General features: G+C 41.1%; 1 protein-coding gene across 8 annotated transcripts in view; it reads left to right on the forward strand.

Moving 5' to 3' along the window:
• Nucleotides 1–27,411, forward strand: part of WDR7 (WD repeat domain 7) — a 151,801-nt gene that overhangs the window by 86,293 nt on the left and 38,097 nt on the right. For all 8 annotated transcript variants that reach the window (XM_030004989.2, XM_030004988.2, XM_030004987.2 and 5 more), the window contains 4 exons: nucleotides 14,606–14,792; nucleotides 25,215–25,332; nucleotides 26,169–26,318; nucleotides 26,987–27,069. In XM_030004989.2, coding sequence (XP_029860849.1) covers nucleotides 14,606–14,792; nucleotides 25,215–25,332; nucleotides 26,169–26,318; nucleotides 26,987–27,069 — 538 coding nt within the window. The remainder of the gene's footprint in view (nucleotides 1–14,605; nucleotides 14,793–25,214; nucleotides 25,333–26,168; nucleotides 26,319–26,986; nucleotides 27,070–27,411) is intronic.

Below are 27,411 nucleotides of genomic sequence, written 5' to 3' on the forward strand. Positions count from 1 at the left end.
TGTCCCAAATTCATGGCAGCTGACCTTCTTGCCTGTCGGGCAGGAGGGGAAGCAAGTGAAATTCCTGGGCAGAAATAGAAATACACATGTCTGCATAGCTGTGTAGGGTTGTACTGCCTGGTGTTAAGACGCTTTTTCCATTACAGAGCCATGTTTGTAAAATGTTACACCTTTGAGCAGTTACCTTTAGACTGTTCAGCCATGTCCCTGGAAACCCTCAGCCAAAGCAATTAAGTCATTAGGTTAGGATGAAGACAATACTTATTTTTCAAAGTAAATGCAATTTCAAAAACGTTGGAAATTTAGCACACCTGTGTTTAAAGCTGGGATTTGCCATTAAGGAAGCAGCTTTTGCATTAGGTGTGTGTCCACCTTGTCCTTTTCTGTCCTCTCCCAGGGATATATGTCAAACTTGGGGATGAGGGCAGCACAGGCAAACCTGCTGAGGGGGAGCTGGGCAGCACTGGAACAGGGCTGGAAGTGGAGGAGGGTAGGAGAGGATAAACAGCGTGTGGTGAGGATCACAGGTCAGGTCTCTACTTCTAGTATGGGACCGTTGCCATACAAAGTGGATGAGATATCGCACATGTTGTTATTTTCCTCAATTTTGAATTTCTGCTCTTTTGCATTATTTACTGCCTGATATTCAGGCTTCACCACTCAGTAGTATCTTCTAAAAGTCTCATCAGTACAGCCTATGAATGCCTTTTCTAAGCCATATATTTATCTTCACAATATTTCTTTTGCTAATGGAGTTGTGTCTGCATGTGTTAGAGAGAGGTTTACTTTTCAAGATGTGCTGTGGCTTTGCAATCCAGTTTTACGCTTATGTAGGCACACAAAAAGTGAGCAAGCACGAGATTACTTGGAGTGCGCAGTTGGGTATTTCACGTGTTTTGTTAAATTGGGGTTTCCAGCATTACAGATTTTTCAATAGTATCCCAAATGTATTTCATCTGAAAATAGAATTTAACACAGGATAAACTTGAGATTCTTGGTGAACATGGGATTTTTTTGCTCCATCACCTACCTCAAAACCTTTTCTAATGCCTTTTGATCCATTAGTTTTGTATTGTGAAATTATTTAAGTTGCCACTCCAGCAAGGAGGAGACAACCCCTGTGAGGAGGTCACTCCCCACTAATTGTATGCACCTACTGCAGAGCTGATAGGCTGAGCTAGCAGCAGCAATTAATACAGACGAGCGAGCACTTGGGATCATCACTTACAGAAGCAATAAATCAGTTGAGCACCTGAACCACAGCCTTTCAGAGCAAATTAGGCAAACTGGCTCAGTAACTTAATTTAAACAAAAACAAAAACACAACAGCGTGATTAAAGCGAATAACTGATTTTATTGTTCATAATGAGCTTGCTAGCAGCGCGTGCCATTTTGTTGGCTGTATTTTTAGATCAGTTATGCAGAAAGCTACTCAGATTTGCATGGATCCTGTGGTTCATTACATTATTCTCTGTATTTGGATCTGTACATTTCAGTCAGCATGCTGTGAAATTCAGTGTACTAGTAAGTCTAAAATGTGCTTTTTTCCTTGAGTTGGTGTGATTAGATCAGTGTCTCGAGCAGAATTTTGTCCCTGAAGGAGAAAAAAAAAAAAAAAAAAGGAAAAACGGTGGTTTATGAAAATCTATATCTTAGCCTCAGAGATAATATTTAGAAAAAATAGTCAATCTGTATAGCAGAAAATGGTCAATCTTTGTGGCAGATATTATGCCTTAATTTAAAACTGTTTTTTGGCTTTAGCAACAAAATCAAATCTTAAAAATTATATTCACCTTTTTCCCCAAATCCTGTAGGAGATGAGTGATTTGAATTATAAATTTTTAGTCAGAGATTTCTTTTTTGCGTATTTAGTATTCTGGCTATTGTAATGGGTTGTATCTCAGCAAACTTAAAATCTCTCTTCTTTGTGTTTGGACTATGAGGAAGCCTCAGCACCAAACAAGTCCCCATCAGTTGTGTTTTCTGGCTCTGTACGTGAAGGCTTAGCTTTGAGACGGATACCCCATTTGGGGGTAATAAAAATTCAAGGTACTGTATTTTTACCTCCAACTTCAGCTTTCCAGAGTCCTGCAGGCTGCTCGGACCAGCCATGGGCCGTTCCCCGGGAGAGCATCAGACCTGCCAAGAAGTGTCTTGGTGACGGACGGCCATAACCGTGTTTGTGGCCATGGACCTTGTCTCTATCTGCTTTCCGTTTCCAAATGTTTGAGCACAGGCCCTCATATGAAATACTGGGCAAAATGCAAACACTTCCACCAGAGAACACACACGTTTTCATCTAATGGGAAGGAAACCGAAACAGCCTGGTTTTTCCAGGCTGCTTGTGGGGCAGCAGCAGCACCGTAGGACCTGGCGTGCCGCTGCGTGCGAGCAGACAGAGCAAAGCTGCGTTCGCTGGGACGAGGAGAGGCTAAACCCAACGAGGGTGCCTTGGGAAGGTGCCCGAGGGAGAGCTGAGCCTGCGCGGGGCCGTGGGAGCCGCTCTGCCCACGATGACAGCGCTGGTGTGCGTGCTGCTGCGTGCGGGCGGAGAGGAGGCACAGAGTTGTTGTCTGATGAGCACCGAGGTCGTAAATTCAAGCTGTTAAACGTCGCAGGCTGCAGTTTCATGGTAATTCCCAAGCTCACCCCATTAAGCATGAGGAAGGGGCCCGTCCCCGGGGCGAGCCGGTGCAGCAAAGCGTGCCTTCTGTGCAGGAGAGCGCACTGGGAGGGGATGCGCTTGCGTGTCCCGCGTTACCTGGAGCACAAAGTGCGGGCCCGCTCGGTGCAGAGGCTCTGGCTGCCCCACGGACCCCGTGCCGAGCTCTGCAAGTTGATCCCTGGGTTCGCACTGCCAACAGCTGAGACATTTGCAGGTGCGGCTGGTCTTGGGGAAAGCTGGTTTAGGGTAAAAGGTTTGGTATAGTACCAAATATACTGAAAAAACTGCTCTACAAATGTGTCGGATATGAGTGGGTTTTTGCAAAACTTAAAGGGACAATATTATTCCCATTTTACAGATAAGGAACAGAAGTTTTTCTTGTAGAACTATGTGAGGGTGACTCAGGTATCTATTTGAATGAAGAGTATCACAGGAGATGGACATGTTAGTCATTTCCTGAGAAAACAAAATGTGTATGATTTCGCTGCTGGTCTGAGCATGCCATCCCCTAGTCCCCTCTGAAAACACTGCTGATGCCACCAGAGTTGGAGACTTTTGTTTTCTGTGGTTCTTCTGAAAGTGGGTGGTTGGACAGGTGTAAGGATCGTGTTGATGTTTGATGGAAAAGTGTGGAGAGCACAGCCCCAGTGGCTTTTGGTGATCTGGTGTCGTGGTTTAACCCCAGCCAGCAACTAAGCACCATGCAGCCGCTCACTCACTCCCCCCCACCCAGTGGGATGGGGGAGAAAATCGGGAAAAAAGAAGCAAAACCCACGGGTTGAGATAAGAACAGTTTAATAGAACAGAAAAGAAGAAACTAATAATGATAATGATAACACTAATAAAATGACAACAGCAATAATGAAAGGATTGGAATGTACAAATGATGCGCAGTGCAATTGCTCACCACCCGCCGACCGGCACCCAGCAAGTCCCCGAGCGGCGATTCCCCGCCCCCACTTCCCAGTTCCTACACTAGATGGGACGTCCCATGGTATGGAATACCCTGTTGGCCAGTTTGGGTCAGGTGCCCTGGCTGTGTCCTGTGCCAACTTGTTGTGCCCCTCCAGCTTTCTCGCTGGCTGGGCATGAGAAGCTGAAAAATCCTTGACATTAGTCTAAACATTACTGAGCAACAACTGAAAACATCAGTGTTATCAACATTCTTCACATACTGAACTCAAAACACAGCACCATACCAGCTACTAGGAAGACAGTTAACTCTATCCCAGCTGAAACTAGGACATCTGGATAATATGGTGTTTTATGGTGAGAGGCAGTTCAAGTGGGATTCTGTCTTTTTTGGTCCAGACACAAGAGCTCCCTTCTGATGCCCCAGAACCTGTTTCCTACCTCTAGTCGTGTCTCATGTGAGCCCCTAATTCTCCAAAATGCGCCTTGCATGACCAAGTGCCTCGTGTTGCACAGGGGACCTGAGGAATTGGCCCTTTCTGGTTAGGTCCAGTCCCATGACAGTTCTGTTCCCACTGCTCTTCACAGCCCCTCCTCGAGCTGGGGTGAGATACGTAACATTGCTGAAAACCTCACAGCGTTTGGGAGGTGTATAATTCCTGATTTAAGCTCTTATGAGTTCAGACTTACAGCCGTGTGTTTTAATGTCCTGAGGGAAATGTATGTACAGGAAGCAGCTGTAGCTGAAGAGGAGGATACCTACCCGAGTAAATGTAATATCAGGCTAGCGGGATGTACCGTGATTAATTAGAGTGTTTTTTATTTCCACATGTTTGTGAGTGTATATGCGTTTGCACTCCTTAGAAACAGCATTTATGTAAAGATCACAGTCCAGTGGCAAGCGTTTCTCAGCGCTGAGCAGATCTGCCGGGGTTGCTCAGTGTGCCACCCCAAGGCAATAGCAGATGGTACCCACTCATCAGCTGGGCTCGCCTCTCCCTGCCATCTCCCGAAGGGACTGTCTTTTTCAACAGTCCTTGCCTATGAGTATCTGAATATTTAAAAGCAGTTTTTGTAATATCCATTTTTGCATTTAGGTGGGAAATTCAGAAAAATATATATTCATTTTTTTTGTTTATACAGCTATTTTGCTTATTTTTTGTGAAGAAGTTTTATTGTGAGAAAAACAGAACTGATGCTGCCAGTACTATGCATATCTGAAGGAAGGTATAGTTTCAGTTCCAGGGACAGGTAACAAAGAGAACCGAGAGCAGGGATACTTATCTGTTTGCTGTGCTAGATAATTTTTGTACTTTGCAACTGTGGTTCATAATTGCAATAGATGTTTTCTGGCCACAGAGCGTTGTGATCATGCGTATTATCTGAGATACATTCTTTCCTTCCTGATATGGGTGGTGAAAAGTCCTCTCAATGGAATCTGATTACAATTTCCATTTTTCACAAATAGCCAACTGGTTGGGAGGCTGATGAAATGCGCTGAGTGCCACTGATGGCACAACAAGCAATAACAGTCTTTAGTAAGACAGATCATGTGCAAAGTCTAGATTATCGTTCCATTTTGGTCACACATGTTCTAGCTGGGATAGCTGTGCTAAAGGGAAAAGAGGAATTCTTTCCCCCAGAAATATTCTCAAAAAATTGTAGTTTTATTTTGCTATGGTTTTATATGGCTGATACCTGCACTTAAATTAGCATTACATTTAGAGTCAGTGTTTGACACAGCAGGTATTTAGATGTTAAAGGGGGCTTAAACAACCAGCAAACAGTAGTGTGTTTGAGGATTCCATTACATTATCTACATGCAATGTTGCCAACTTAAAATATGTATTCTTCATATGTCAAATGGGAAAACCAAAGCTGCATATGCTTTTTGCTGTTCAGTGTCTGTATCTAAGAAAATAGCGTCCAAACATTGTCAATCAATAGTTTGCATGTTTAAAAAAAAACGCTTCAGAATAACTTTTTTATGAACTGCTGCTTCCTAAGCTGTGACAAGTCAATAAATCAGCCTGTGCTTGCCTTTGTAATGAGTGAGATGAAGAGAAACTCAGAAACTCATTTAAGTCATCATACAAATTAACATTATTCCTTCATTAGGGTTGCAGATGCCAAGCCAAGCATCCTTACCTTAAAAGAATAGGAGAGGAATCAGAGTTTTGCTGTCTCACAGATACGTGTGATAAGAATAATTGCAAACCCAGGAAAACACCTGTGAGACATTAGACTTATTCATTTTAGGAACGAGAAATGTGGGAGAAAATATACAAAAATAATTGGCATAATACTGCTTTTGAGGCAACTAGCAGGGATTTGGATTTACAATGGATGGGTTGATTAATGCTTAGGATTATAATTATTGGAAATTATTTCTCCTAACTGTTTTGGAGCCTCTCTTGACCTTTTTTCTAATTAATAGTCTTTGCTGGGAGCTTTTGCGTTCATTGGGAAGAAGGTGGGATTTGCTGAGTAAGAAATGTGTGAAAATCGTAGTTGTCTTTTTGTTGCCCTTGTTCTTCAGAGAAGTACCAGCTGTGTTGTCAGAACGCAATCGAGCAGGAGGGCTCTGATCTCAAGCTATGTTGCTGCTGCCAGAGCCATGTAAGCATTAGAAACATAGTCACTTTGGGGTGCTGCCGGGGCTCCCCTCCTACTTCTCTGTCTCTTCCCCCAGGCTCACTGTGCTGCTCCAGCACCAAGCACATTAGGCTGGCCTGGGGAACTCGTTGCTTGAAGATGTAAGCAGGGTTAAGCATTCATGGAATAACAAGGAGTAGTGAAAACTGCGGTAAACAGGGTATGTTGAAGGGTTAACCCTTAATGCAGTCCAGCCTGCTGACAGTTCGGCAGTGGGAGCCTGGGCGTTTGGGGGCAGTTTCCCAATCTGCTTGTCTACAGGAGGAACTTTTTTAATAGCTACTGTTATCAGTGGCTCACGGTGATAAGATTGGATGAGCAGTCTTTCATCTAATCCAAAATGGCACATCCTATCCTTACATGTAAGTGAGGGCATCTGTGTGACCATAAATTTTGAAGTCTTTTATATTACATATACTGTATCAGTGTTATTTTCCAACTTTTCATTGTATGTGTGCCTCTTTCCATGTAGGCAACAGAGTTGTGTCATTGTGCAACTGGCTGTACAGAGCACTTTTAGTGTATTAAAAAAAACAACAAAAACTTGTTTAAATATATACATCCCTTGTTAACTTCAGATTTCTTTAATTTTATGTTTTGTAAGCATTTGCATTAATCTTTGTGAAGTGTCATAGCGTAGGAGCACGTAATTAACTCAAATGTGTATTACTTGAGTATCGTATTGGGGGTCATCTCTGAGATGATGGTCTGCAGCTAGTTGGAATAAATTGCTATGGAGAACAGCAGTAAAAATCACAGAATCACAGAACAGCCCAGGTTGGAAGGGACCTCGAAATATCATCTTGTTCAAGCTTTTGTGGGAAAGGAAGCTGAGATGAGACTATCTAGCACCCTGCCTAGCTGCATCTTGAAAACCTCCAGCAATGGGGACTCCACCATGTCCCTGGGGAGGTTGTTCCAGTGAATGATGGTTCTCATTGTAAAAAAAAAACATCTCTTCTGTGAATACGAAACCTTTCATGGTGCAACTTGTACCCGTTGCCCCTTGTCTTCTCTGGATGGCTCCTTGTGAAGGGAGACCCTCTGTCCTCTTTGCAGCTGCCCTTTAAGTACTGGAGCACTGTGATGAGGTCCCCCTGAGCCTTCTCTTTTCCAGGGCGAAGAGACCCAACTCCTTCAGTCACTCCTTCAGCTAGTCCTTGTGTCCTCCGCCGAGTAAAGATGATAGCGCATTGTCTAGGAGTACAATTTCAAACTGTCTAACACAACTAGCTGCTGCCAGGGAAGCAATCCATCAGCGCCGGCACTGGGCTGACACTGTAGTAAGCTGGTTCGGAGATCTGTGTGTTGGAAAACTAATCGCTGCTTGTGTGGTTATCTTTCTGTTGCTGTAGTTACCAGTTTAGCATAAGAGATGTTATTGCCAGAGTCTTTGTTTCAAGTGATGGCTTGAATGGGTTGTAATTCAAAATGTGTGGCAATACCCAAAAAGAAAAGGAGCCATTTTTATCATATGTCCTGCCTTTGGAGAGCTTTGATTTCATCTTCAAAAGTACTCAAGTACACACAAACATAACCCCTTGCTCCAGTAATGCCTAGTAACTTGGGTTTTATTTTCTTCAAAGATAAATCTGGTTGAATCAGTTGCAGGATTGCCCTGTAAAGAGTGTAAGGACGGTGACATCAGCTGCAACGCAGACCCAGCTATAGGTGTGCTACCAAAATTGAGGGGACAGGCTCCTTTGGGGTGACAGAGCCTGGGGAGAAAAGAGCAACTTCAAATAGCTGGACTGCCCTGAGATTTTGTATTGCTCGTATGGCTTTGCAGCAGTTGAGAATAAAATACACATCATTGTTGGTATGGATATGTTTATGTATCAGGCAGCGGTGCTATGGAGAAGGTTAAGTTGTGACCCCTGAGTCTCGCAAGTTGTTGCATTGACTTGACTTACTTTGTTGATATTGTGCATCTTCCACTGTCATGTAGGTCACGAGTTGTCGAAACTGCTTAAGAAAATTTGGTACAATTATGTGTAATAGGAGAAAACTTCGGAGATCAACATATAGTTTGGTCAGCACTGTGATGGAAAAAACAGCTACTTCCTATGAAATGATGATCATTTTTATGGAAATAGCTTTATTTAGAAAACATTATATAATTTAGATTAAAATAAATAGCATGGTTTAATGGTATTATACAATTAACGGGAATGAAAATACAAAGTTTAATGCACAGTTATGACCCGAGTCATATTGGCTTTCTCCCTCCCACTAGATCATAAACAAATTTTGGATTAAAATAATGATAGTTTACTCTTTCTATAGCACTGTAATACAATCTCATAGTTAGAGGAAGAATGCATTTAAGCCAGCATAGTTGGGTTCTCTCCATAAATTGAAACAAGTCTGATCTAAAACTCATTTACTGTCTTGGAACAGAATTGATCTTGCTTTCACATTTGATTCCCCCACTGCAGATTTTGAGAGGAAGAAAAATGGCGTTGTTAGGTCAGTTTAACTAGGCCAGAGTTAGACAGAAAAGACTGGGAAACCAGCTATTACAAACGCTTTCTGCTTTTTCCTTTGTCTCCCTTCCTAACGAATTATGCAAAATCTTACCTAATTTTAAAACAGCTTAGGGGCAGCGTTCATCTGGCCCCACTTACAAATATTCTTTGCTGTCTGTTCAGTTAATGTAAAAAGCAATAGATATTATGCCATTTAATAGAAATGCTGGGAATTTACTGTATCTAGGATTGGTTGTTCTGACCTGGTATAGCTCTGTTAAATTTCCAGAATTTACATAGATAATTAACATGGAGGAAATGTTCCCCTTAATCTTAAGTAACATTTCTGATGTTTTTAAGTCTTCAGAGTAGATGAGGACACTTCCTTTCTGATCAGGTATGAGGCAAAAAAACCTATTTTTTTTTCTTTTATTGTTAAACAATGAAATCTTAACTGTTCAATAAAGCACCAAGTTATATATGTGCTGCAGAAACACATTCAATTAGGAAGCTTTTAATTTTCAGAATCCTGAGGTTGTTATAAATTTCAGGACAAACTTTGCTTCCCCGTGCCGGCTGGCGGCAGGCAGGCAGCCGCGGCACGGGGTGGGATGGCAGAGCGGGTCTCTCGGCATCTTGCTGGCACGTGCTGCATCGTCACCTCTGCTGTGCTCCCGTTACCCATCCTTTAGCATTTGTACACTTACAAACATTCACCTTTTCGATGTAAATGCAAAAAAAGACTTACAGCAAGTCATAAATGTCGTTTTAAATGGACATTTTTGCTAATCCGAACTTTTGCTCTTTTTTCAGCTAATGGGAGCCTCAAGCAACAATTTAAATTTACTGACAAAGCAAGCAGGGACTACCTTTCTCTAGAGATTTTTAAAAACTGTATTACTTCGTGAGTATTTGTGATAGAAGGGGCTGTCCCCCAGCCCTCAGAAGAGCAAAGCCAAACCTACAGCGGCTGCGTGCCGAGCGGCGAGCCCCGCGAGCGGGAATTGTTTCTCCCCCTTTGCAGTGGCTGGGAGGAGCGGGTGGGGGCTATCGATTGCCTGCACAGTGAATGTCCTATTGTTCTCGGCCGCCAGCAGGTAAGGGCAGCCTTCGCCGCCCCTGGAAAATCTGACTGCGTCGGGAATATTCAGAATTAATTTTGAATTGTTGCACAGCGAATGAAACGGCGCAAAGTGACCAGCCGGCGACGCGATCCAACAGTCCTCGCGTGAGCGCGAGCCACAGATAGAAACCTGGCAGCTATCTTGTCTGATCTGCAGAACAAAATGGCTGCAGAGCAATCCAGGCTTTCTGAAGTGATGTCTCTGCCTTCCCTACCTGGGCATCCCCTTGGCTGGTAACGCAGTGCACAATGACAGCACAGCTGCCCCAGCGCTGCAGCTCGCCTGCCGGGGGATTCTGCAGGATTTTAGTGGTGTCACTTGCTCTGACATGTGGCAATTGGGGATCATTTCTTTTCAGCCTCTTTGCTTTTCTCCCTTTATGCAGGAGCAACTCTAAATGTAATTCTAAATTGTTTTTCACTTTGAATAAAATGCAATCTCGTTACCGTGATGCACAATAACTACTTAGCTTCTTAATATACTCTAAGACCGTACTTTTGAAAAGAAATTTTAAAAACTACACATCCATGTAAATTCTGAAATTACCTTAGAAGTTGCAGGCGTTGCACCTCTTGCAAGAATGGTACTTAAATGACTTGGAGAGGTCATCAGCAAAAAGGAAGTATCCCCTAGCATAAGTTCAGTTGAAAATGTTTAAGTGTCAGAATGACATTAAAGGTCAAAAAAAAAATGCTGAAAATGAGTTCTGTAAAAATTAAGAAATTTGACATTGAGTGTGATTGAAAAAAAAAAAAATCTTTTCATCATTACATCTTTAGAAAAAATTCTTCAAATAATTTGACTAGTTAATTTGTAAGTTAGGCCTAAATGTAGCCTCTGGTTTTATACCTGTCTGAAAGATGAGAAAAGATATGTAATAAAAATTCACTGCACTAGAAGTAGGAAGGGATTAAGGGATATGGATTTTTAACCCAGCTATCCAAATTTATATTTCTGTCTTTCTCTGGATGTTTCACACAGGTATACGTCAAATCAGGAAAAAATCATCCAGAAAGGGTCACAATTTGGTTTCATGTCTCGTAAAAGAACACTGTGCTGACGGACACAGGGAGAGAGGGCAGACTGAAAAAAAAAAAAAAGTCAGACCTATGATTCTTCACTACTTTTTTTTTTTAATAGAAAATAAGAAAAAGATGCAAAGCAAGTTAAATCATATTCTTGGAGTTCATCATTTTTATTTAGTTGGAACTTGATCTTGTGGCAAATTATGAGAATGGGAATCAGAGTTATCAGTGTCTCGTTCATGCCTGCGCTATTGATTTTTCCTGTGCAAATTATTTAATTTTTTTAAATCTATCGGCAAAATGGGGATAACAATGCTGACTGATGTAATATGGTCAAAGCTCTTGAGATTCAGCAAGGAAAGACATTTTAGAAATCCAGGGGGCTATATGCATTGAAGATAACTGATAAGCTTTAGTATTCATGTCATATTTTCGTTAATAAAAGTGACATAAAGAGCAAAGACTCAAACCTTTATTTTAGTGTTCAAGTAAACATGTGAAAAAGTAGAAAGGTTTTTAACTACGCCATTGTTTGCTAGATCTAGCTTTTTGTGGGGGTATCTGTGTGCTGTCACATAGGGTGTTTCCTGTGAGGATATATAGAACTAGTTTCAGAGAACTGGCAGATTTGCTATCTCTATCCTAAATGTTGAAAGCACTTCAGTACTTGTGTACAAAATTTTATCCTTCTCTACTGGTTGAGAAAAATCCAGTCTGTTTTTGGTAGTCCTGATAACTCCCTTGTACTGATGAGGTAGTCAGTTCTGTCCAGGGACAAAATCACTGCCTTCTGCGCTCTGGATTACTTCCTGTACGGCTTTTTTTATTTCCATATGCTTGTGGCATACGTGTACCAATGCAAAATAAAACACCTGGAACAAAACTATATTTTAATACAAATTTATATAGGAATGTAAATTCCTGAGCTATGTTTCTGCTAAGTTTGTTTCTTTATGACTTTTTATAACAGAAAGTACATGTAAATCATCAAAACTTACTTTTTGCTAGGGCAGATTTTTTTTATTTTTTGTTTAAACACTATGATGTTAGTTAGACTTCCAGCAAGAAGGACGCCACTCCCTGCTTATAGTAATTTCAGTATGCATTGAATAGCAGGAGGAGCACGCTGAAGTGCAGTCACAAGCTGCATTCTGGTTTGGTAGGATCTTTTCTGTCACATCACCGTGTTAGCCCAATGCCTTTAAATAGGTATTGTCTTGCCCGTCTGATGGTAGCGCGAGTGTGTCGGTTCACTAAAAGATGCCAAATCAGCGCCAGGCGCGAGCAGGGACCTGCCCTGGGCTGCGCGGGTGAGGCTGCGGGTCCCAGGGATGCACATTAGCGTGGCTGCTCCCGGTCCTGCTCCGCATAATGGACTCAAAGGTTAAGAGCAAAGGATCTCCGCAGCCCCAATCAGCAGAGCTTTTCCAGGGCTAATTACCTCTTTACTGCGCTGACTCTAATGTGACATGTTTATTGCCTTAACTAACAACTCATTAGCTTAGTTGATGTTTTTGTCAATATTAATTCGTTCATTTAAGCCAAGTCAAAGCTTAAACAAAGATGTCCAGGCTGAGAAACGGGCAGCAGAATGACTTTTGTTTAGTTCATCTTTTTCCTTAGCTCAATTTACGCGAGGTAGGTGTCAACAGGAGCAATGCTAGGAGGATTCCTGTGAAAAAGGTAGGCATATTTCATTGTAGTGATGTTTGAGTAGTCACACTTTTTAATAAGGTTCTTATATTTGAGACATAAAATTCACACAAACTAGAGCTTCATGGACTGCTATGCACTTCAAGAAGAAACTTTCAGTTCTTTTGTTACACACCTGTAAGGGGTTAGTGTGAATGGACTAGAAGTTGTGTTTGTCAGCTTTTCTGAGTGCTTAAAATGACAGGTGGTTTATTTAATAAACAAAACGAGCAACTCATAGAGGATGGTTCTGAAAACTAAAGAAAAACCTGTTAAAATCAATAGGTCATCTTTATCACAATAGCAAGCTAAATGAACATTATTAAGAGGTAACAAATAATTATGTAGCGATAATGATAAATTATCTTTATCTGGAAGACTTGCTTGGTTTAGCCCTCCTACACATTTTTATAGATGTAATTATTTTTGTAAAAAAACAGTCTATTAAATGACATTATTAATCAAGTTTCCTCAATATGCAGAACCTGTATCAGAATTCAGGTGTGTTGAAGTTGTTTGGGACATCATTTCTCTGTCTTGCCCCCCACCCCCTTAAGCTATATTTCTCTCTAAAAGAAAAAAAAGGCATTGTGGGGAGGAGGGAGAGTGAGTTAGTGAGAATGGACACCAACGCTGTGCGGTAATCGTAGTAGAACGCAGGAGTCAGGCGTGCAGCCCTCGGGAAGGGAGGCGATGCTGCGGGTGGGCTCCCGGCGCAGCGGGTACCTTTTGGGGCAGAGCCCCCAGCCCCAGCCAGCTGCCTTTGGCTGCGGTAGGGTGCCTCGCCGGCACCCCGTGCCAAGCAGCGAGACAGCATCACTCTTGCGGCGCTAGTCGCTGCGGCTGGGTCCTCAGGGGGTTCACTTGAATTAAACATCATCTCTGCTGATTGCTGAGGTGGTGGCATCGTGGTGAGCACAGGATTTTAATTAAAGAACGGAGCTGGTGGTGCCATCTCCTCTGAGCCCCTGCATGGGCAGGCTCATGGCACGTTTGGAAATGACCGGTTGTTTTGGAGACTTCGGTGACTTATTTTTGCTGTTTCTCACTCAGTTAAGTACATCTAGCATGATCTGCTTCTACCTGTAGCTGAGATACTGATGAACAACTGTAATCTTAACATGGTTTATTTTATCTGATATTTTCCTGAGTGTCATCTTTTAAGCTAGTTTTTCTTAGACATTCTTTCAAAATGATGTGCCTTTTTTTTCCTGAAAACTTTATTACCTATGTTAATGTTATTACAGATTTTCAGGGTTTTCTTAGCGAGTGTCTATTGAAGGGAGGATTTTTTTCTTATCATTTCTGTTTTGATTTATTCTGATTTCTTTTGCACAACTTTTGGGCAGAAATATGTAGGCATGTAGACTTCTTATATTTTTTCCAAAAATACATTTAGTACTATTTCTTTTGTAGTGAAAATACTATGTTTAAGACTCAACACTGGCAATATTGGCCAGTTTGATTAAGCCCACTGTGCTGTGTAGTCTGATGCATTTCAGTAACAAACTGGCCATCGTTGCCATTGAGAAAGCTTTAAAATTCTCGTAGGCAGCAACTGGCAGGGTTGCAGCATTGCTAACGGGGTGCACACTTCTAATCCGTCCTGTGCTTGTGCGTAGCAGAACAGCCTCCTTGCCTTCTGCTGTTTGTTGAGCTAAGAGTGATGGCGGGGAGCGTGGATACCATTTATCTGAGACAGTCTACGCTAGTAGTCTACGCTGCCTTTCCGAGCGTCATTGGTGTCCGCATTTGAGGACTGCTGTGGTTCCCATCCTGGATTCCGTATGAAATCCGTGGCCCAGGGAGTCTCTGGGCATCACATACCCTACAGTTAATTCACATAACTGGTACCCACACGTCTTTTCTCTTTTTCGCTGACTTTGGGAAGACCCTGCAGTTGTAAGCTTCTGCACTTTCTTGGTGAGATAAAGCTTTAGTATGGTGACTTACGAGCAGGTTTCCTTACTACATGTTTCCCAACAGCAAGTGTTTGGAAACAAGGCAAAATCAATTCTGCAGCTCTCTTTTCATTGTCCCGTTCTCTCCCGCTCTGCACGGCAGGCAAGGCACTGACGTTTCTGCTGCTGCAGCCGCCCAGCCCCAAGCTGCCCGCGCACAGCACCATCCGCAGAACCGCCATCGACCTCATCGGCCGCGGCTTTACCGTCTGGGAGCCCTACATGGATGTCTCTGCCGTGCTGATGGGCCTTCTGGAGCTCTGTGCTGACGCGGAGAAACAGCTTGCGAAGTAGGTATCTCATTTATTCGCTTACAAATACTTACCTGCATTATTTCTGACCTGTGGATCTAGGTTTTGCAGCAGTCAGTTCAAATCCCAACAGCTGTGGTACTTGGCAAGAAGGTGGGACCAAGGAATAACTCCTTGTTTAAAGTTTTGCTTTTGAACCAGTACCATCTAAATTACAATTTCAAATCTGCTGTAGTCTGGCTCGGTTTGCAGTCTTGGGCGGCTCTGGTGCGCGATCTCAGAAAGGAGAAAGTTAAACCACGGCGGGAGAGATCCAGTCACTTGTGCGCAGTAGCACTGCGGTGCTGGCTTCTCTTGGCACTGTGGGTCACCCCATCTAAAACTAGGAGACACCAAACCCTTGGTAGGCATTGCCCAGGGCTACACAGCATTAATCTTCTGGTCGCATTGCTAGTAATTTTGAGAAAAGAAGCAAGTTAAACATTTTTTAATATCTAAAATATGTCTGTCTGTCTCTTTAATATAATATATATATTTTTTTACCCTTTCTTAACTGTAAAAATGGTATTTTCAGAAGGTATTTTCCACCAGTGTGTCTGAGTACGTGGATTATTTTTTTCCCCATGGTTTTACAAGCCTTCCCATCGAGATTTGAATTGTTTCGGAAAGTACGTTTTTGAAAAGGTAGTTATTTTATCAACAGCATCGCTGTTAATAGCATCAAGGTAACTCGTAGATTTAAGGATTGCTAAGAAATCATAAACTCAGTAGACCACAGCCTGTCTCTAGGGTCGGGGAACAACTTATTAAAGCATCCTAAATCAAGATTTATATGGTATGCTGTCTTGTGCCTCTGTTCTAACCTCCTTGAAATAAAATCTTTCAATTAAGTATTTGTAAGGGGGGGGGCACTCAAATTTAATGAGGAAGTCTGATACTTTGACATAAAATGCACAGCAAAAATGTGATACTGTTTATAATTTTTTTTTTTTTGTGCATGGAACTGTAAGTGCCTATTTGTTCCACTTCTTAACAGTTACTATAATTGTACAACTTCTAGTTACGTATACACAGGTGTGTACACAAGTTGTTACACTTGACAGTGTCATGTACTATCAATCATGCCATCGAATAATTATGGCTAAATCAAATAATTATGGCTAAATGCGTAAGTGAAGTCATTAAGATGACTTGTGTAATAAAGGTAGCGTCTTGCTTTTTTCTAATGCATTTGTGTTAAGATAATGGGATTCTGGAATATTAATGCTTGGGATTTATTTAATGTGTGCAACTTTGCAGGACATGAGTAGCATTTTTGTTGAGTGGCCATGAATTTTATGATCCGAGGCCTAAATGTAATAAATTTCAACTGGGGCCCCGATTCTCACATGAACAGTCCTTACTCACACCATTAACCTGATTAATGACAACAGGACTATTTGCGCAGGAAAGGGTTTTGCAATGTAGTCCTTATTTTTATTATTGTTTGTTGTAAAATTGATCAACTCGTCTGAAATTTATTCTAAATCTCTATCTGAACAATTTTTTCTGTATTTAGATTTTATTAAAAAAAGCAAACCACTTAAACATGCAAAAAGAGAGGCTTTGATTTCTATGTATATATAAAGAAAAAAATAAAAAGTCACTATAAGAAGCAACCACAGTAGGCTGTTTATATGAAATAAAACAATGATACTATGCTTTATGTAATTAGCTTTGAAGTCTATTTCAAGCTTCCTGGTTTTAATGGAAAACCTTGAAAAATATAAGTGGATATACATTAGTGCCACTGAGACAAAATTTTCATTTGTAGGTACACGGCTCTTGCATAGGAACAAGTCAGTCCCCAGTTAGGACATACAAAACATGTAGCTCCTGCTCTAGGTGGAGGATTGCCTTGGGCAAATACAAATTTCATATTTATTTGGTTGTCAGTATGAATTAATACTGTAGTATTAAAGTTCTGCAGATATCCACTTGGAAAACAACTGTTACTAAAAATATTTAAATTTAATAATAATTTTCATCACAAAAATACAGAAATCATTGATGTTTTTTCTAATAAAACCTCAGCACGTTTTTGTTGTTAAGCGGGTTTATGTTCTTAAATTCATAGGCTGTTAGCGCGTTCGCAGTCCTGCATTTTGAATCTGTGCTGATGGGGCATGCTTCCATGCAGAATATAAACAAAACCTTCAGCTGGTGTGAATCGCGATGGTGCTGTTTGTTTCAGTAGAGCTTTCCTAATCTGCACCAAGTGCAGTTTTAGTGCTTTCTATGTCTGGAATCCCAAGCACTGTGTGAATATTCTCTGGGTTTTTTGAATGTATTTTGTGCTTAATTTTTAATTTACGTAGTGCTTTCTACGTAATATTTTAATTAGTAGTGTTCCTTAAGAGTTAAACTGTAAGCCACTCAGTAATTGATAAACCATTCATTAATGGGGAAACAATTTCATTCCTAAAGGAAGATGGCTGACTGGTCTGTGACATTTTCTTTGCAAGGTTTTTGCTTGGGGAAAAAAGGAAAATAGTGTCTGAAATTGCCGAGGTCATCATAATTGATTATTTAGGTATTAATTTTACTGTATTTCCTTTCATAAAATGCAGAGGTTCATTTTTCAGCAGGTAGTATTTTGCTTGATGGCATCGCTAATGTCTGTCAAGCTTTCTGGGTATATCCTGAAGCATGTGGGAGAAGAGAGTTTTACATTAAAGGACAAGGAAATGTCTGCAGTACTTTAAAACTATTTTAAAACTGCAGTAGGCCTTCAGCGGTCAGGTGAATATTCATCTACATGTAAAACAGTGTGCTTAGCAGAAGGAGGAGGTTTGCTTAGCTTACAGATGTTCTTGTTGACAGCATTGCAGTAATAACATTACTTTAGGTATTAAAAAAAAAAATCCTTAAACGATTAGCCAGCTTTCCATTTTATTCTAAGGTTGTTGTTTGCTAAATCACAGCAAACACTTTTCTTTTATGTCTCACTATATGAAACTGTAGAATATCCTTCTAACTGGAAATAAATCAGGTGTTTAAGCTATGTATTTATATTTTTAGTTACTTTTCTATTTTAGTCAAGAATTTCTTTTGCTTGTAGCAATAACATTTAACACCGTGAGCATTTACACGCCCGTAGCATTTAACCCTAGAATTCGTTTTCAAATCTTACAGTTCTGAAAACTGCTCTATTGTGAATGAATTTTACATTACAAATGTGTTTACAAATGTTTGTAAACACACACATTTTAAATGCTACATGCAATAAGGAACTGACCAGGGTTGTCTTAATACCATGTATGCATTTTATCATCCATCTGTAGAGGTGTTAAGGTTTCTGACTTTCTTTTACATTATTCTAGGGCAGGTATTACCCATTTTATATAACGGTTTTAATTTCCTCAAGATTTAAAGAATGAAGGATTGCTGTGTGTTGGGGGGGGTGTTAATGGAGAAATATGTACAAACTGGGTTAATATTGTTACTTGTCTGAACTTCAATTATTTCTTGTAGTGTGACAAAAGAAACCAGAATGTTTTACCTTCCCAGAGAATCTCCTAAGCCCTATTGTATGTAAATGTAGACTTACAGAAGCCAAGCGAACACAGTTCTTCAGAAAGTCATTTTCATCTTGCGATTACATCCTTAGCTGTCATAAAGATTAGTATGGCTCTCTATCCACAGAGCACTGAATAAATGAATGTATCAGCATGTAGCCTTGAGGAGCCCAATGCAATTTTCATCATGATAAATTGCATAATAAGCGAGAAAGTGTTTGCTTATTAATCCATAACAAGATTTAGATTGAAAATGGCCTGTTACATTCATGACAGATACAGTACCGACTGCAGACAGACGAAGATGGAAAGAAATAGAGCAACAATGTGTGCAGGGGGTTAAGTGTGCATCTTACCCTCCCGGTGCCCTGCTGAGCTGCCCCTTTTTGTGCCTGATTTACCGTGTACACAATAACAGCGCACAGCTGCCTGGCTTCTCTCCCTGATGTTAAGAACGTTTTATGAAAGAGCTTTTATGTCAAGCTTCTGCTTTAAAAAAAAAAAAAAAAAAAAAAAATCACTTCACATTTATTGACAAAAAAAAATAGCAGTGTTTTTCTTTTTTTCCCTTCTGAATTAAATAAATATAAGCTGTTAACCAAAACTCTGGTATTTATCACTCCTCCACTCTCCCAGTTCATCCTAGTCCCCAAAGGTTATACTGTGCTAGCCTGCCACGCCGAATGAAACTGCTCAGTTGTGAGGATTAAGAGTATTTTTCTAGTATTTATTAGGCTTTGATTTCTTGGCATGGATGATGGTAGGGATCATTGCTGTCTGTTATTTTTGCTCTTTGAATTACAGCTACAGTTTGATATAGATTATGATATAATATACCAAAATTAGCAAATTGCATTCTAATCGATCCATATGTCTTTATATATATGTATGTACTAAAATAATTAGGCTAAATCTCTTTAGTTTTGATTGTGTTTAGTGGAAAGCTTTACTATACTTTTATTTTCTTATGGATTCTATCTGTGGAGCCGTAGGATATATAGTAGGGACATCCCTAGTTTTCAAGTACAGTGGAACATTTTAAGAACATTGCCTAAACAATTGCTGAAATTGAGGCATTTATAGGAGAAATGCGAGCTGGGTACTTGGTCCTAAAGGTGATGTGGCAAGCTACCGCATGCTGCCACTACAGAAATGATTTAAACCTGGAAATGGCAGGGATTTTTGTCTGTGTCGGTTCTGGTTTAGAGCTTGGATTCCAGGAGGCTGGAGCTCAGCGTAGATGAGCCGCAGCTGTACCACAGGAAGGTCAGTGGTCCATCGGCACCTGCAGCCTCTCATGGAGGCTGAGGAAGAGGAGAAAGAGGAGCGTACCACACTTGCTGGCTTTATGCTGCGGAGGGAGTTTGGTTCCTCCTGTTCATTCAGCCTTTACTTCAAGGCTGCCCATATAAACAAGAGTGGTTTTGAGGTGTATTGACGTAGAGGTTTCTGTTTAAATGAGGTGGGATGTACCCATCTTCCCTTTTTTCCCTTCCGCTGACCTCGGAGCATCAAAGTGAAGTCTCCAGCCAGAGGAGAGAAAAGGGGCTTAATGTCCATCCATTTTGCAGAATAGCAGCTTTCCCTGAAAGGCGAGATGGCCCCGTCTCTACACCCTTCAAAAGATCCCTGTGGAATCACGTCCTTTGTGAGTTCCCTCTTGGATCTCTGTGCAACCAGCTGGGTCAGTGCTCAGCTTCCTTCTTTGAATCCGGTTAGCAAAAAGATATTAATCACGATCATTACCTTTTGTGCTGAAATTTCACATTCTTAGTCCCATGAAGTTTTCATCTGGCATTGCTTTATGTAAGTCAAGAAACATAGAGGTCCGATTGCTACAATTTCTGTTCATTGCCATTGAAACCTTTTCTGTCTACCTTTTTCTTAGGTGTTACCTACAGCTCTTCCCAGGTAGCTCATTGTTTTCCACTTGTTTTAAGAATCAGCTTTTTAAAATGCATCTTTCTTATTTTTTGTAGATAGTGTAGTACATAAACATTACTCTGCAGTTGTGGTAACTTGTGCTAAACATATAAAGTCATCTATTAAAAAAGTCTATATTTCATTGAAAACATTATTCAGACAGCATACTGGTTCCCAAAATAGTCAAGATGTTCACATTACTGGTGTGGGGTGAGTTGGTGATGGATTTGGGAAAAGAAAGCGCATCATTCCCTGATGATGCAGGATACTGGCCACTGAGAATCAGCCTTCTAGAAATGAGCTAAAAGGCACAAATCAAAAGCACAAATAAATACAGTAATAAATCCAAGTTTTTTACTGTCGTTTGTAGGTAGAATATAATCTCTGGTATTAAAGGCATGCATTACAGGACAAGCTGCATCCATTTTGTCTGTTACGTGTACAGAAACGATTCCTCAAATGTCTGCTTATGGTGCAGTGGGAAGTCAGGGGGCAGGATGAGGACAAGAGGGACAACACATGCTGCTGACTCTTGCTGGACGTTCAGGAGTCCTAAAACTCATCAGTACAAGAATAGAAGTCTGGGTGTGAAAGCCAGCGTCTCCCTCTGTACGTTAGTTTTGCATCTGCTTTGGTTTTGTTGTGGGTTTTGGTGCAGTGTGCCTGTCCAGTCTCGCAGGGCTTTCCTCTGAAAGAGGACGTGCAGAGCAGCTGGCCCAGCCCCAGGAGGGGGTTAATCTCTGCCCACATACTACCACTGCTGAGCCATGCTAATGAATTAACAAAAAGCCTGTTGCTTTTCAGGAAAATGCACGCTTTACCAAGCATCCTGTAAGGAAAAATACTGCTGGCAGAAACACGAAGCCTTTTTAGAGAAAAAAGTACTGAGGCGCTGGGGGTGTGATTGCTTTTGGGAGATAATGAGCCCCTCTGAAAGCCTGACTCTGATACCACCACCTTCCTGGTTCATCGCTTTGTCTGTAACATCCGTACAGGATTTTTTGTTATATTCAAATGTGGTTTTACAAGTAAAAGGCCAATGGGGGCATCTTTATTGTTGCAGAGACTTTATTCATTTTCAAATTCAGTAGTTTTAATGCATACAATGATGTTGAGGAATGGGAAGGAAAATTATAATAAACTTTGGCTTGTATTTATGTGAATTCAGGTCTGTAAAATGGTGATTGATCCATACCTCATCTTCTTGTTGCTCTGGAAAAATAGTTAATCTGACAGAGAATGCTTTAACCACCCTGAAGTTCTTTGTTGCAAAGTATTCAGTTTGTAAGCTTTCACAATATTAAATTAGATATTGCATATAGAATTATTTTTAAAGACACTTAAAAAAGAAATCAAGAGAGTGTGTTGTCTTCTATAGACACCTCTCTCTCTCAAAAACTGGAAGAATTAAAGAAATAAGCAAGCTAACTGTTCAGTTACCATATGCTACCTAAATCCTCTGCAAAATCATGAATAGACTTTGCGATAAGCTAGGTGGGTTTGTAAACTTCTGTTACTCTTTACCAAAAAAATCAGTAGAAGAGCACAGGGGAGGAAGAACCCCTTCAAATAGTGCCCAAGAGGAGATTTTCATTGCATCTGAGGAAGTGCCATGTCACGCTTATTTTCTCTTACTCACATTTGCACATGTGGTCTCTTGTTGAAGGCGGGGCGGGGGGGAACACCTTTTGTACTCTCCATCCTGGCTCTGAAAATGTGTATTTCCTCCCGTCTCACTTCCAAATAACATCATTATAAGATCTGGGATAGGAAACATCAGAATAACTTCCGTTGAAGATAAGTAATTTTTCTGGTTTAGCCCAAAAGAAGAGAAGCTCTCAAATGTTGATGTCACAAGGTGAATAGACAGATTAACCCAAATATTTTTGGAGTTTGAATGAGTGAACGGATGCTTTTGCTTGCCATGTCAAGTTCCTATGGTTTGGACTTCACCTGGGCTTTGTGGCATGGCATGATAGAAACACTGACGCTGTATAGTTGGGGGGGGGGGAGGGTGCGCCTGGAATACAAGCCGTGTATTGTGATTTCCACACCTTTGGGGTTGTTTCAGTTTCTCCTTTCCCTCATTTATTTTCAGAGCAGGCTGTGTCCGACTTTTTGCTTTCAGAGCAGAATGAACTTTGTTGACCCTGATAAACCAGTTTTTACCAGTTTGGAAGCACACAAAGATGCTAAAGGGATAGAAATGTGGAATGATTTTACTGTTCTCCATGACTCCACTTTTATTTTCTGTGGCTTGCCTGCCATAGAGGTTGCTGGCAGCTTTCTGGTTTAAAGAAGTATTGAGGATCCTCTAAGGTGTTAAGTAAGGGCTAAGCCAAACAGCCCAGTACGTCCGGAGGAGTAAAAAGAGAGATCCTTTGGCCCTTTGCCTCCCAGGTATGCTGAGCGAAGTGGACACAGCTGAATCTCTGGCCAGCAGCATCTGAACTAGTGTAGGCAGTCTAGGGATTTGGAGCAGTGTGTTCCCATTTGGCCATTCTAATAGCATCAAATGTGTAAAATGAATGCAGTGGGAGAGCTGGCAGTGGCAGCCCTTACTTAAACGAGTAATCCTCTGGCAGCGGCGGGACTGCGCAGATGTGTAAAGGCTGCAGAATGAGATGCCTGGTTATGGTTGCCGTTGGTGCAGAGCCACTAACAGCTTTCTGGTGCTCTGTTGTCACTGTACTGTGCCTTGTAATGAGCCATAATTTACCCAACTGGGCCATCCTCGGCACTTAGAAATGCATGGTATTCTTCTGAAACTGTAGATTCTAGATAAGATTGTTTCACTGGACTAGTACTCATTTTTTTGAAAGTATTTTTATCTCATGTGCATCTGTCAAAGTATTAAACCATCTGAAATCACATTGATAGCAGTGAAAGCTGCAGATACCATCTTTTTTCATGTAATAAAACTATCTTGTATTGCTAACATGCACTCGAATGACATAGTTGCTTTAACAAAAAGCTTCATTTTTATGAACGTTTAGCATTCACATATACTTGTAATATAACCAGCTAAGGTGTCAGAACAGCTTTAAAACTTGATCTCTCTGTGTTGGCCGGTTAGTGCTGTTCACTTACATGTGTTCGGGAGCTGCAATCTTCCTGTGCAGCGTGGGAGGATCCACTCCCTCTCTGAGCCTCAGAAATGGCGATTGCTGCCCATGGTCATATGCAGAGAAGTACTTTGTTTCCACAGAAAAAGAGTAAAACTATATATGTTGTTTACAGGTTAATGCTTTTTTTTGGTTACTTAATCTCTTAAGTAAAATAACAAACAGAAAGGATAGCTGAGGAGGGCTTTCAGTGCATTCTCAAACACCATTTTTCGTGACTTAGTAAAATCCATGGAGAATTGCCACATACTCAAATGGTAGACTGATACCAGGAATGAGCAAAAGAAATTAGCTTTCTTTTGTTTTGTCTTGTCTTTACTTAGAAAAAAACTAAACAAAACACCCCACAAACTTCTAGGGCTACAGCTTGGTGGAAGTGTGGTCATAGCAGCAGGATTGATCAGACTATATGTTACAGGAAGACTTTAAAATGTTTTAGAGCTGGCAAACTGGTTTGTGGACTGTCTTTCTGTGCTGCAATAGTCATGTAAGAGAAAGTTTCCTTTGTGAGGTAGGTCAAATGTTTCACGTTAATCCCAACGCACACTGGTTCCCAGGTGTTCCCTCCCCTTCTGTAAAAGCCCAATTCCATCTCAGAGCACATTCATCCCTGATTTCCCCATAGCTCTTTCCCCACCATTTCTTCCCCCTGCACTGCTGCAGTTTTCCCTTGCTGAAATGTCCTCACCCAGAGAGACCTGTGTGCCTGCAGTGCATCAAAGCCAGCACTGAAATACTGCCTTGCCACAACGCTGCTCTTCCCTAATCTGTATAACCCTCATTGCTGAATTCTGTACTCTCGTATTTAGACACAGATCAGATACATCTGTATGTGTTAGCTTGATTTACTAAAAGCACAAAGTTGATAGCCTAGAGAGGTACCTATGCTCTGGGGCCATGGCCTGGGAGTGCTTTGGGTGGCCCATGGGTGGGAGCGCAGGAAGGATTTGTAGAATTGCTGGATAAGGTACAACTAGCCTAACAAAACTGGGCTCTGCGGTGACATATACAACAGTGATAATTAAAATAGTACAATTTCAAGAAAGGAAGCTTTCAGACAAAAATTAGCCTATGTGTCATGTACATATGCTCTCAATTACCAAATACCAGATTTTATTTTTGCTTAGTGTACTTACTGGGTACTTACTACTTTATTGTTTCTTGCATTTATCTTGTCATAGCAAATAAAAGCATTGTGTATGGGGAAATTCAGATGCCAGTTAATCCCTTACTGTTATTTGAAGAATTGCAGTTAAAACCTCAGGGTTAGAGATTCTAAAGAGGTTTGGAATAATTTCAGTAATTAGAAAACATACGGTATGGGGCTGTCTGTCATCGCATCATGCTGCTGCAACTGAGTCATGCAGTAAAGAAAATCAAACCGAATAGATTTGTTGGTTTTAGTTCTTCAAGAAGCTTCTTGCTTTTCTCTCCTATAACCAGTACTTAGTAACTCTCCTTAATTCAGCTATGAACAGGGTATTTTTTCAGCCTGCATTTAAAATGTTGTAAAAGAATAAACCATAAATTCTTGGGAAGACATTCTGTGTTTGCCTTGTCCTCAGTTGGGTGATATGTATTCAGCACATACAGATAATTTGTTAACAAGGCCTTTTTAACACTTTGGACAGATGCACATACTGTTTTCAATCTTCATGGTTAATTATTCGATTTTGTATTTGATGATAGAACACCCTGACTCCTAATCACTGCTCATTGTTGGAAGTCCATTATATTCTAACTGTTTGAGTGCTCCCGTTGACCTTGAACTGACATTATAAGCTGTTTCTAATCTTTTCACTCTATATTTCTAATGCTCCTTTTCTTTCTCCTCTCTTTGTCTGGTGCCCGTTTAGCATCACAATGGGGCTGCCCCTGAGTCCAGCCGCCGACTCTGCCCGCTCAGCGCGGCACGCTCTCTCCCTCATCGCCACCGCCAGACCACCCGCCTTCATCACCACCATCGCCAAGGAGGTGAGCAGGGCCAGTCAGCTCGGCTGCAGCAGCTTTTCCTCCGAGCTTTGAGACTGCCAACTTGTGAACAGAGATAGAGAACCAAATGTCCCTCCCTTCCTCCCAAAAAGGGAAACAGCAAGTGTAATATTTGTATTCTTGCAGATATCCAAATCACCCATAATTTATGACAGGAGCAATATTTAACTGAGTCCGATGAGTTGTGTCTGTCTTAATTTGTTGTATCCCAGTTATGTAAACTTCCAATAGCAATGTGTAAATTCCTGCTTGCTTTAGGCAATGCAGACACGACCCCATTAAATATGAATTAAGACAGAGTGGAGACTTAGCCATGGGGTTTGGAGGGTGAGGAGGAAGGGATGCTGCTGTGATGGTAGTGTAGGCTGGGCACGGTCTGTCTGAGAGTCACCTGAGTGAACCCAGATGCAGCCTGGAGCTTTGGCTAAGCTAAAGCAATAGGATGGGCGATGATCAGTGGCCGGCCAAAAAAAGCTTGTTATAAAGCAGACATCTCATACCTAAAGAAAGATGTACAAGTATGTGGAAATTATGTAATCAAGACCCAGGCATTTCCTTATCTTGACCTTTAGTTTTATGAGACTAAGAATTACTCAAAGCAGGTAAGCCCTTGTTTAAAAACTACATCATGGATAACCATTAGTGGCTCTACTGATGATGAGTAACGGGGAAGGGAGAAACAATCCATAGGTCTCAAAGTAAGGCAAAGAATTCTGCAGTACAGGCTTTCTTAATGTAACACATGCATATAACAGTAAGCACAGATGGAGAATATTTAGAGAATGCGAGTCTCCACCTGTAACTCTGCTCTTTGGTAGGTGCACAGACACACTGCCCTCGCAGCGAACACGCAGTCTCAGCAGAATATTCACACCACCACTCTTGCTCGGGCTAAAGGGGAGATCTTGAGAGTCATTGAGATACTTATTGAGAAGATGCCTACTGATGTTGTGGACCTTCTTGTGGAGGTAAGGCTGTTCTGCCATATCTGCTTGTGGGTTTGATGTAACAGTGAATAATGTGCTGGCCTGGAGTCAAATCGTAGGATTTCTTTCTGCGTGGACCATAACCTTTGTGTGTGTGAAGAGGATTTGTTTTATACCACCCAGCTCAATTTTTGAACTTCAAAATTGCATTTAAATTTCATTAAATTGCATTGTTTGGGAAAAAACCTAAGCAAGAGAATTTGCTGGAGGTACGGGTGTGCTCATCGCACTGGTACTTGGACGTGCTGGGGGATCACATGGATGTTTTTATCTGTTGCATTTGTTGGTGCTGACGAATATTGTTGAAGAATGGTACAGATGATGTATCAGATTTGTAACTTTGATACTGATGCCCAGAGGCCTTTTTCACACCAGAGCTACTTAAAGAGCTCTGATACTCATGTTTACCAGTAGTTTGTTGGTTTAGAACTGTTTACGGGTACTCTGAATGGTTCCAGTTGCCAGTACCATTGCTGTTGTAAACTCTATCATATGCAAGACAGTTATTGTTTGTTTTATCCCAATTGCATTTTCAAGTTAGGTATTAAAGATGCAATCAGGCACAGAAATTCTCTATTTTTGCCTGTTAGAACTTCTATTATGAAACATAAAATACAGTATGTCAAATGATTTTAACTTTTGTTTCCAAGGTTATGGACATCATCATGTATTGCCTTGAAGGATCTTTAGTTAAGAAAAAGGGTCTTCAGGAATGCTTTCCAGCCATCTGCAGGTGAGCTCTTCCTCCAAGAATACTGTGAAGTAAATTGTAGGGTCACCAGCAGGATATATTTCTTACTTAAGAGTAAAACAATCTTTTACGTGATGCCTGCCCCTTAAAACAACAAATGCGAAGAGTGTTTTTAGCTCACTTATAAGCCTTTGTAGGCTTTTAGTTCTCTGCCACATCTGACAGAGATGTGGAACAGAGAAGAAAAGCATTAAGAACTTCTTGAAGTTTGGATATTTTAGAAGTCCAAAACCAGAAAAATATTGTGTAACCTCATGAAAAACTGTCCTGCTACCCCTCCATATATCCTATCTACTCCATTGGAACAGCCGCAGAAGCTGGGCA

The sequence above is a fragment of the Aquila chrysaetos genome, chromosome Z (genome assembly GCF_900496995.4).
Source record: "Aquila chrysaetos chrysaetos chromosome Z, bAquChr1.4, whole genome shotgun sequence".
In the NCBI taxonomy this organism is placed as follows: domain Eukaryota; kingdom Metazoa; phylum Chordata; class Aves; order Accipitriformes; family Accipitridae; genus Aquila; species Aquila chrysaetos.